This window comes from Oryzias melastigma, linkage group LG11 (assembly GCF_002922805.2).
Source record: "Oryzias melastigma strain HK-1 linkage group LG11, ASM292280v2, whole genome shotgun sequence".
Classification (NCBI taxonomy): domain Eukaryota; kingdom Metazoa; phylum Chordata; class Actinopteri; order Beloniformes; family Adrianichthyidae; genus Oryzias; species Oryzias melastigma.
In genome coordinates, this window is record NC_050522.1 from 13,924,298 (window position 1) to 13,935,832 (window position 11,535).

At 38.2% G+C, this 11,535-nt stretch overlaps 1 protein-coding gene across 1 annotated transcript in view; it reads right to left on the reverse strand.

Annotated features, from left to right (window-relative positions):
• Positions 1–11,535, reverse strand: part of LOC112137653 (Na(+)/H(+) exchanger beta) — a 15,813-nt gene that overhangs the window by 3,391 nt on the left and 887 nt on the right. The window contains exons 2-11 of the mRNA XM_024260077.2: positions 8,207–8,667; positions 5,736–5,986; positions 5,422–5,639; positions 4,882–5,078; positions 4,652–4,741; positions 4,463–4,533; positions 3,400–3,573; positions 1,010–1,124; positions 836–934; positions 598–670 (exon numbers count right to left, since the gene is read on the reverse strand). Of these exons, the coding sequence (XP_024115845.1) occupies positions 598–670; positions 836–934; positions 1,010–1,124; positions 3,400–3,573; positions 4,463–4,533; positions 4,652–4,741; positions 4,882–5,078; positions 5,422–5,639; positions 5,736–5,986; positions 8,207–8,667 (1,749 nt within the window). The remainder of the gene's footprint in view (positions 1–597; positions 671–835; positions 935–1,009; positions 1,125–3,399; positions 3,574–4,462; positions 4,534–4,651; positions 4,742–4,881; positions 5,079–5,421; positions 5,640–5,735; positions 5,987–8,206; positions 8,668–11,535) is intronic.

Consider the following 11,535-nt stretch of genomic DNA (forward strand, 5'->3'; position numbering starts at 1 on the left):
TAAATTTTCTGTCTCTTCAAATGGAAGTTTAAAAAAAAATTTTTTTTCTAGAGTTAAACGATGGATCTAAGTAAAACCTTTCACTTAAAAAGTCTCTTTCAATCTTACTCTGAATACTTTATCTCATGTAAAGACATCAAAGCTACTTAATATTTTTAATGTTTGTTTAAAGTCCTGCAGAAACCCAGGTAAAGATTATGTATGATCTGCAGGATTCCTCTCAACAGACAACCTTTCCTAGATTGCTAAAAACTATGGATCTGGGATTTCTGCTGTGATCAGGTTCATGTCAGACTGCTAGAAAAACATAAAGGAGGTCAAAAGGATTATGCTGTTCAGATTAAGACAGCAGCACACGGCTAAATAAGGTTCACTATTGTTAGACCATCTTTGTAAAAACAAGCAGCTGTCCCAACACAGGCCTCCTAATGCAAATGTAACTACAAACATGGTATCATTGAGGAAAAAAGTGCCATTTTCTGATATAAGTTGTTTGTGAAGCGACACGACAAATTATGAAATGCACTCAAAAGTGTGTAACACTTTTCCCCCTCTTTTTGTCGTGTTTCTAGAATTATTTTTGTGTCTGCGACTGACCTGGTTCAAACCAGACTTTCCTAACAGAAGGAGTCTCCTGGCGGTTTGCAGGAACAGTGAGGTAGTGACTCATCTATCAAAAAAATAAAAAAGAAAACAAAAAATAAGACAAATTTGGAGAAAACAGCTCACAAGAATAATAAAAAAATAGTTCTTAAGCATAAAAGTATTCATATTTTAAGGAATCTAAAACATGGAGTCAGCTTTCCATCTTAAAAATAAGTGTGTGGCGACCCACCCTCCTCTCCATCTGCACCCTCTGCTTCCTGAAGCGGATCTCACTCATGTTGTCCTCAAACGGGTCGCTGAACAGGTCGTGTCTGCTGTATGAGCGAAGCTACGGAGCAACAAGGGGATCACAATGAGACGTTCTGCTTCAGCATCAGACAGCCGGACTTCCTGTTCTCCTCACCCTCTGCCGGGTCTTCTGCAGGTTGGCTCGCAGCATTTTCCTGATCTCCTGCTCACGCGTCTTTGAGATGCTTGGAATGGCTCGTTGTTTGGGTGGGGCTCTCTGTTGAGCGTTTCTAGGAAAACATTCATGGGACAGAATCAATCAAGAGATACAAATGTGAGCATCTTAATTCCTAAAAGTACAAAATGAGCAGAAAATAAGAACAATATGGATAAAAAAAGATTCTTTTTTTGCCTAAAATATTGAACAAAATATATGGAAATGCTAGGAAGGCCACAAAAAAGATGAAGAAAAACCTTAAAAAAATACTAAAAGATAATGTTGAAAGTACTATTCTAAGATTTAAGCTTTTTATGTTTTAGGTATTTGAATAACATTTTCTTATTTTTACATTTAAAATTTATGGAAAGTTAAATCAAAAGTTATAATATTTTTCCATTTTATACCTTTTTCTGGGCCTGAAAAGCATTCCTTTTTAACAGGTTTAATAATAAATGAAAGAAAACAGCATTTAATTTCCATTTAATTTTGTTTGGGTTTCTTTGTGTTAAGTAGGATCTCGCTGGGATAAGGTCAGAAGGGTTTTTCATTTAGAGGACTCATGTTTTGCAGTGGGAAAAATAAGGTTTGGGCAGTAGTTGAAGCTAGGGTCTTTGGCATCCTGGACAACACAAGTTCTTAGAACATGAAACCGTCTACTCTTTGATGGAAGACTTTAAGGAACGTTTCAACTACATTTAGTTTGGGTCATCTCCATTTACATTGGATAATGGAACTCTGAATCTTCTTAAGTTACCCACAGTCAGATTACACAAGTAAAAGAGGTACTATTTGGTTAATATGTGTGAGAAAGATACAGATCATTTGATTTGTGTCATCCGAGTTTGTTCAAACATGCAGAAATATAATATATAATGTCTCAGATTCACAGCATGTCGACTGACTCAAGCTACTTTCACACCACCCTTGGGCCTTGGCAATGCACATTCTAGCAGCTACTTCAAATGAAAAGTCTATCCAAATGCACATAAATGCACGCTTTGGGCTTCCGCGTTCAAATCTCTTGCATTCATTAACTTTTCTCTATGTACTTCCGAATGCATGTTGAAAGTAAACCAGGTTGATTTTTGACCAATCAGAGACCCAGATTTGGTTGTAACATATGGATAGCATCTCTTTTCATTTACAGAAGTGCCAACCAATTGTAAATTGATCATGAAGGAAAATTTAATAATTGCATTTTGTGCCCGGCTAGAATTATATGACGCAGTTATTCATATATCAGAATAGAGCTGTGAAAGAAAAAGTCTGGAGAAAGATTTGGATAATTTGCACTGCTTTGATATCTCAAACGAAGCCTCTTCGAACTATAGATGGTGGACATGGGCTAGTAAACGTTAGAAAAAGAAAGGTGAAAAGCCTCTCCCTGCTTGTCCAGTGAGCGGGCTTACTAATACTATGGGCTTGAACGTGCGTCTCATGCCTGGTGTGAACATAGTTTCAGGTGAAAAGAGGAGGCTGTTAAATGGTCACCACTTGGAGGTAAGCAGGATCAGATAACAGAGGAGGATGCTGTCATGAGGATCTGCCAGGAACATTTAGCAGAGGAACCATCCTTCAACTTTATTGGCTCTTCTATTTTAAGAGATGGACAGCATCGAGTGAGAGCGGAAGCCTTCAAAGCTTTGTCGTTCCAACGGATAAAACTGAAGCGTGGGAGGAGCTTGTTGAAACCACAAATAATATGAATATTTAATAATAACTCGAAGAGATCAGACAGTCTCAGTCCCAATCAATGTCAATCTTCCAGTGAGGAAGCAAAGCCTGTAGATTTGACACAGACTCTGTGCTAAAATTATCCAGGAGGAGCTTCCTCCACATTAATAGAAACCATCTCAGTGGTTTGGTTAGAATGCCACTAACATGCAGGTCTAACTGGGAGGAGGCCCCGTGGCAGACTTCAGACCAACTGAAGATTATATCTGGGGTAGCCTGGGAACGCCTTTGGGGAAAAACTGGGAGAGTTGGCCGGAAAAGAGGAAGTCTGAGAATTCTTGCTTTGAATCTGGCCTCTTCACTCAAATACATAGCAGATAATATGCTAAAGTTGTTATATTTTCTCCTTGGTATGTTATTTTGTTTTATCTGTTTTTGTGTTTTTATTGTTTGGCACCATACTATTTTAGTTCAAAAACTGACAATCTTTATTAGAGAGATACATTTGAATCCTTCTGTATTACTATATACATCATTGGAGGTGAGTTAGCCAGCATGTTTTTTTTCTGTCTCTGCACCACAGGAACCCCATGTCTCAGTCACAGATAGCAGGAGGTCTCCAGTGCTGCAGACTGGGATAACCCTAATCTTTACGTTGCACTGAAACTTACTGCAAAGAGGCTGTGGAGGCCAAAGACGGCAGCTTGGCGGCACTCCCGCTCTCCACCAGCATCATGGCTTCTTTCATCTCCATCTTGTTGTAGAAGGAAATGAGCTGAGGCTCAGTGGAGCGATCACCAGCAATCAGCCACTTCTTCACATAGGTCTTGTTGAAGCGATTTAACCTGCATGCAGAAGAATATCAGCTTTTAGTGTTTTTTTAAGAAAAAAAGCATCTTTTTACATTGGCAACTCAGTTTTACAAAGAAATAGCTGTAAAATAGTATAATAAGTAACCAAAAAGCAAAAATTTCAATAAAACTAGTTATCTAATGTCTTTTTTTATTGTTTTTTATGGGACTGTAGGTTGAAACAAGGACTGGGTTTATAAAATCAATTGATTGATCTGAGCTTAATAGATCAATAATTGATTCATAAAAGTAGGGATCGATCTAACGCATAAAGCTAAAGTCCGCTAGCTTGACGGTTAAGTATGATGGGATTTCCTAAAGGGTGGCTAATGCTAACGCTCGGTCGACTTAATCATACATTGCTGACTAAATTAACATCTTTCATCATCATCATCATCATCTTTATTTATAAAGCGCTTTAACACAATTTTAAAATTGAAACAAAGCGCTGAACATTAAAAACTAAAAAGCGTAATAAAACAAATGTGATAAAATAAGTGAATAAAGATAAAAACAACATAATAAAAGGTAAGAACATGATAAAAGAACACACAGAAGGTATGGTTTTTTTTTAAACTCTTAAGGAAACATTTTTTGAAGTAACCATTTGTGGCCTAAAACATTTTTTGCTCATACTTTCTGCTGCTTCTTTTGGAATAAGGTCATGCTTTAGAGTGATCGCCACCTAGTGGCCAAACTAAAATCGAATCGAATGGATCCAAGCTCTGATGAATCCATTCTGGAAATTATTGGCGATACCATGCCCTAATTAAAACAATAAAAATGGAGAAAAAAAAAAATCAACATAGCTGTAAAATATATTTAAAATGTTCGTTTCCACATAATCTAATGAACTCCTTAGGATCAGTGATAAAAATCCTACTTGTCTTTCCAGTGATGATGGCCATAATGCCCACAGATGTCTTCAATCCCTGTCAGGAGATGGTCCAGAAACTGAGGGAAAGATTTGCAAGGAAAGAAAATTTTCACAAATCAGACTTGTGTCTGAAATTTACTTTCGCTTTGATAAAACTGCCTTTCTTACACGATGCAAGGAAGATTTACCACTAACCTGTGTGTGAATCTCTTCATTAATTGATGCTTTGCTTTCTTTCTTCTTCTTTACTGCTAGGAGCTCCACCAGAGGCCTGATGGTCATCCCCTGAAACCAACAAGAGAGCCTAAAAACTGCAACGTTTGTGTCTCCAAATTGAAAAATCAACCGTATTATCCCTTAAAAAACAAAAATAATTCTGAATTATTGTTCTTTATACCTTTAGATCATAGTGGAAATGCCCTCACCTGCACAAAGACGGTGAAGAAGATGACCGTGATGATGGCAGTGAGGAACATGTCCTTCTTCTCCGTGTCGGTGAGCAGAAACCCCAGTGAGAAGGCTATAGCGCCTCGCAAGCCACCGTAGGCCACAATGAACTGGTCTTTTTTGGTAAGTTTGATGATACGGAATTTGTTGATGATGAAAGTGAGACCGACGACTCCTGAAAACAAAACAATGAGTGGGTTCAGAACCGGCTGGAAAGAAAACAACCAGAAGAAATGCCAACAAAATGAAAAAGGGGCATGTCGGTAACAGGGACAGTTAAACTAAGATGTTTTTAATTGCTCCAGTCAAAGTTTCTACAAATTTCCCTCTCTTAATGGCTTTTACAGGAAATGTTATGTCTACATATGTTTTTTATAGATAGTTTTGTTATTCTAAAGCAAATTGTTGTGTTGACAATCAGAAAAAGTCCTCGAATTAACACTCGGATGAATGATAACAGAAAACACTTTCTTATCTGCAAGGAAATCTGGACGTGAATTCCATTTTTCTGCACTGACCAAGCACTCTGGATAGCAGGCAGAGGATGAGTGTGAAGATGACAAAGATCCAGTTCCAGTTGTGAGGACCCTCAACTGTCGACACTCCCAGGAAGATGAAGATGAGCGTCTCGCTGACACTGCTCCACATCTTCAGGAAGTACTTAATTGTGGTGTAGGACTTGTGGGAGATGTTGGCTTCCACATAAGGCCGCATGATTACACCACATGCAATCAAACTGTTTCCAAGACAGAAAGTACTTATAATCATAAGAGGTTTTGAAAGGGCCAGAATAAAAATTCCACAACATCAGGACACTTGTTCATGCACTTACGACATGATCCCCGACAGATGGAAGACCTCTGCAGAGAGATAGGCCATGTAGCTGTAGAGGAAGACAAAGAGGGGCTCTATAACCCGGGAGTGCGACGTAAAGCGGGACGTGAAGGCTCCCAGGATGCCGAAGATGACGCCCACCATGATTCCTCCCACGGAGACCACGAAAAACGAAACCACACCAAGCAGTGCGTCGCCGACAGTCACTGTTCCCTCGTGGGCAAATTCCTCAAAGAGGTGATACAAAACCTGCAGAACAAGAGAAAAGACCTTCATTCTACTGCTACAAGAGAGCCTCTCATTGACTTCAAGCTGTCTTTACATAATATACCGATAGAAGTTATAGAAATAAATACATACTCAAGAAAAAAAAGAGCAGGTCTTTAAATGTTCATCTAACAATCCAGGTCTCTCAGTAAAAAAAGGAAAATTAAAGGAAGTTTTTGCTGTTCTTTATTTAAAAGAATAAAAGTCTACTTTTATTTAATGGAAACAGCAACTCTAAGCTGAACTGAGTCACAATTCTAGATCTTTAATTGTTAAAACTAACCATAAAGCAATCGATCTGGCATCTAGAAAGAAAAAAAACATTTCCCAAATTCACAGTGTTCTGCTGAAATAGCAAATCTAATATTTTCATATTGTGAGCTTCAATAGAAGCTTCATTTCAAAGTTCTGACATACTGGGTCTCTAAAGAGGTTGTTAAAAAAACAGTAAGCTGTTGGATCACATACTCTGTTTAAGATCAAGTCATCTGACTGTCTCAGCTTCACAGCATGATGTATTTATTGTTGTTGAAAGGACACAGCCACCATAAAATACATTTAAAAAAAATTGCTGAACGGTGTATTTGTGGAAATAAGGTTGATATGTCAGGGAAATATAAGAAAATAGTAACAAATGAGGACAAAATATGTCAAAATAGGCTTTTTTTAAAGCTATGCTTATAGCACTGCAATGAGGCTAGAATGATTGGCTTCAATGCAGTGACTTTCAAACTCTCATTTGCCCTTTTTTAGTCTGAAATACCAAAGACAAACCTAGAAACCATCTGCCAATCATTTTGTTGTTGCTGCTCTTAAAGCAATTCCAATGTCAGAAAAATCTTAACAACAAGGCCTCCAACTAATAAATCTTTAATAAAACCTGTGCTATTTGTATTCAAATTTTGTTTGAAGATGTTAACCAAGTGCTGCGCGGTGGCGCAGTGGTTAGCGCTCTCGCCTCACAGCGAGAAGGCCCCGGTTCAAATCCCGGCTGGGACCTTTCTGTGTGGTTTGCATGTTCGCCCCGTTCATGCGTGGGTTTTCACCGGGGACTCCGGCTTCCTCCCACCGTCCAAAAACATGCTTCATAGGTTAATTGGTGACTCTAAATTGCCCCTAGGTGTGAATGTGAGAGTGAATGGGTGTGTGATTGAGGCCCTGCGACAGACTGGCGACCTGTCCAGGGTGTGCCCCGCCTTCGCCCTTCAACAGCCGGGATAGGCTCCGGCACCTCACGACCTCGGAAGGGAAGAAGCGGTCAAGACAATGGATGGATGGATGTTAACCAAAAGCTAATGAAACACAATGACTGCATGAATGGATAACAAAAAAAAAAGAGTGGTGGAAATGTAGGTGTCGGGGTCACGCATCACTTCCTGTCTGTGGTTCATTTAAAAAAAAAAAAAAAGTATCTAGGTCAGTTAATGAAGTAACCACTGAGAGCTGCAGGAACATTTAATTATTCAAACTTTCAAACTTCAGACTGCAACAAACTGAAATAAAATGAATCATATACAAGCCAAATTTCACTGATGAAAAAACAAAACAAAAACATAAACAAAACAAAAACCTTAAAAACAAAAACCTTAAAAGCTCTCCCTAACCACAGAGTTCATTTTGTGGTGTCTGAGGTACTGCGATGAATAATGTGGGAACAGGAAATGATGTCATAACTGTAAATAAAAGTTATAAATATAAAACAGAAACAGTATATTTGTTGCGGTAGCAATCATTTATGAGGTAATGGCACATCTACGTATTATAAATCACTCTTAAGTACATGTTTAATTAATAGAACTGTAATTTTATTTTTGTAAAAACAAGTAAATCTGAACCAGATTTTAAAAAATGTAAAAAACTAAATACATTTTGCCCCCAAAAAATGATCAGGGGCTTTTTTTTAAATTATGCAAAAGCAATATGATGAAATTGTCTCAAGAAATTATTTTTGAGACAAAAACTCAAACTTTGCTTTACTGTAAAATGCCTCTTATATGGGAAGAAAAGGTGTTAAACTTGATGATCTTGATAAACATGCATTTAAAACAAACAACAAAAAAAACAAGCGTGATCTCATATGTCGTTAAAGAATTGTAGAGTTTCAACACCCTAATCTTAAAATATCAATACAATCTAGTAATCCCCAAACTCAATCTCGGCGCTTCTAAAAAAAAAAAAACTCTTGAGTAGAGGAGGACTCACCACAGTGACGGCATCATTGAGGAGAGACTCCCCAAACACCAGGATGTGCAGCAGCTCGTTGATGTGGATCTCCTCAAACACGGCCAGCACGGCCACGGGATCCACCGCCGAGATGATGGAGCCAAACAGCAGGCAGGACAGCAGGTCCACGTGGCCCACCTGGGCTGCCTCAATCTGACAGACCGCAAACATCATCCCACCGATGAAGAAGGCGTTCCACAGCGTGCCCACCACCGCAAACACCAGGATGGTTCCCATGTTCTCTGTGAAGGCCCGAATGGGCAGAAAGTATCCGGCGTCCAGGATGATGGGAGGCAGCAGGTAGAGGAAGAAGAGCTTAGTGTCCAAAACTGGAGGCGTTTGGTTCATGGCTTTGATGACGCCACCCACCAGCAGACCCACAAAGATCAGCAGACAGCTCTCTGGGACGACGTGCGACACTCTGGGGATGAGATGAAATCCTACAGAGACGAGAGGAAAAAAAAAAAGACCTTTTTGATGAAAACATGTCATTGATCAGATACACAAACTATTTAATATTTGAACAAACTTTTCTTTAGTTTGTCAACAAAAGTTGATTTAAGGCCTCCTTTATAAGAAGAAACAGAAATAAAACATGAAATGTAAAACAAATCTACACTACATTCACAAGTCAACAAAAAACACATTTCAAAAGTGAGTCATTAACAGAAATACTACTCTAAAACTCGCATTAAAATGCTTAATACTGCAGCAAAAAGTACTATCAAAAGAGAATGGAGAAATCTTTGTGTGTCAGGGAAATTAATAAAAAAGTATGCTGGTCAAGGTGCGCGAAACTAAACGACAATTTAAAAAAAACATTAACAAATGCATTTTGGGACACAAATTATATTCGAGAATAAAATTATAGGAAAAAAAAATCAGCAGAAGTTGAATACAATTTTTAGTTTTCTAATGTAATTCTTAAAATGTGTAAGAACATCTAAAATCCATGCAAAAAAATAGTTTTTTTTCCTTTCTGAAAAAAAAACTACCCAAGATGCACAAAGCAAAATTCCTAAAGTAGAAACAAAAATAATAATAACTAAAAAAAAAAAAAAAAATCAACACATGCAGTTTGGGACACAAATTAATAAATGGCATTTGCTTTTTAATAGTATTTTGCATTTCTTTCAGATAAAAATGCCTTTAATTCAAATTCCAACCCTTCATCTATTAGTTTGGTTTGTTTAGTGTATTATTTGATTGGTTAGTCAATTTAAAAATATATCCACCAAACAGCAGGAACAGATATTTAAATCACTTCTTAAAAATATCTCATATGTACTTTTCTTCACTGGATAATTGGCAAATGAAGACATTTTTTTAAAGGACCACTGAAAATTCTGTTTAATAGAAGTAAAAAAGGAGTAAACGTGATTATCGTTACTATAATATGTGGAATAAAGAATCTGCATTCATCCATCACGTGACTTGGCTCAGCTGAACAAACATTTAGTCCGTCCTGATGCTCGGCTCACTGTGACGATGCAGCGTTCATGTGCAAAACTCTCCAGTCCCACTGACTCTGTACACTGAGATCCTTGTTATCGAGGGGGGGCGGAAGTGGGACTGGCCCTCGCCGTCGACAGCTGGCCTGACAGATAAGAGGCTACAGAGCTCCTCTGTCCCTTTCCAGGCCACTGAAGATCCAGGGAAGTCGGTCTTGCAGCCAATCAGAGGCAGAACATTTATAGAGCAACACAACCACAGCAAAGATTTGTTTTCAACAGAGGCTGCAGCTTCATCACTACAGAGCACTTTAATGAGTTCCAATTAGTCAAGATCTAGTTTAACTTCCATTTTCAGCAGAAAAAAAGCGTTCTTGATGACCATGTCTAGCTCAGTGTTGCCTCGGTCAGAAACATCTCTGTTATGATGGCTGAAGTAATCTAACAGGACTGTGTTTTTCATCTCAACAGAGAAGTATGGAATCAGTTTACCAATGTGGTGCTGAAATCTGGAAGACTATTGTGTGTTGTTTTCTAAAAAAATTGAAAAATAAAAATGTAAAATAAATGGTTTAATACTATAAAACAACTGTAGAGGGCCATAGCTAGAAGTCAAAGTGGACATAATGCTATAATCATCTTCAGATCTTTGTTTTATTTGTACAGTTTAATGTTTGGACTGATAACTTGAGAACAAACAGGGCGGTAGATCTTGAAGACCCTGGTTTAGCTAAACACTAATATCTGCATGGATTGGCGTTCTCCTGAACTTCAATCTTAATCTACTTCTAACAACTCCAGGCATTTTAATGGCTAGAAATTTGCCCAATTTCACCCAATAATTGGTTTGAAGTCATCTTTTTTTTTACATTTTATCTGACATTATCAAATCTGTTTATTTCCTAAAATAAGCATCTATGTTTAGTTGAGCTCATAACTTTATCCCCACAGGGCAACTTTTGCTGCTTCACACACTCAAATCATAAGCATTTCAGAAGGGCATGAAGTGTCACGGTAAACATCTGCAACTACTCAGTATTGAACGTCTTCATGAGAACCTGAAGCACTTGGTCTTCGCTGAGAATCTTTTTGTCATTTTGCATAACCCATTTTCCCAAAACTGAGTATTATTACATAGTTTCTGCAGAGGGGCAGTATTTCATTAGTAAAATCGCCTCCGGGTTGTGGGCGGGACTCCTGGCCTGGAGTAAGCCAGCCCCCACTTCCCGTCACCCATCCTCATCCCTCCAACATAACATTACTGATGCAACAAAATTAGCCAGACACCAGCTAGGACGAGGAAAACGAAGACGTTTGTCGTCTGCAAGTGAATGCACCAGAATGGAGCAGAGGAGGAAGCTTGTGGCCTGTAGATTCAAACTACTATCTTTTTCGAAATATTTTTTGCTTAAAGAGCATAACCTCTGTCAAAAAACACTTTAAGGTGACCGGGCCCCATGTTGTTTATATTCAAGCCAAAAGTTAAAAGGTCATGACTCAGTGCTGACTAAACAAATCTTCATATACACTCAAAATACAGTCAAAATATTGATTTTCAGGTGGCTTTATTTACTTACAACACTAAGTGGTCTAAAACTTTTGACTTTGTTGTTGTCCTTTAAAAGCTTAAATTCAACCTGAAAACCACCTTTAAACTTCACTCAAACTAAGCAAAAATCTTTCTAATCAACCATTTCTGAGTAAAGTTTATTTAAAAAAAAATTGTCTCAGATCTTTTTAATGTGCGTTATATCTTTTGCCCCAAAATTGGCTCTTGACTGGTTCAGATCCTATCTGGCAGACAGAACTTTGAGCGTGAGCTTATCCGGTTTTACATCTGCTGCTGCTCCTCTGTCT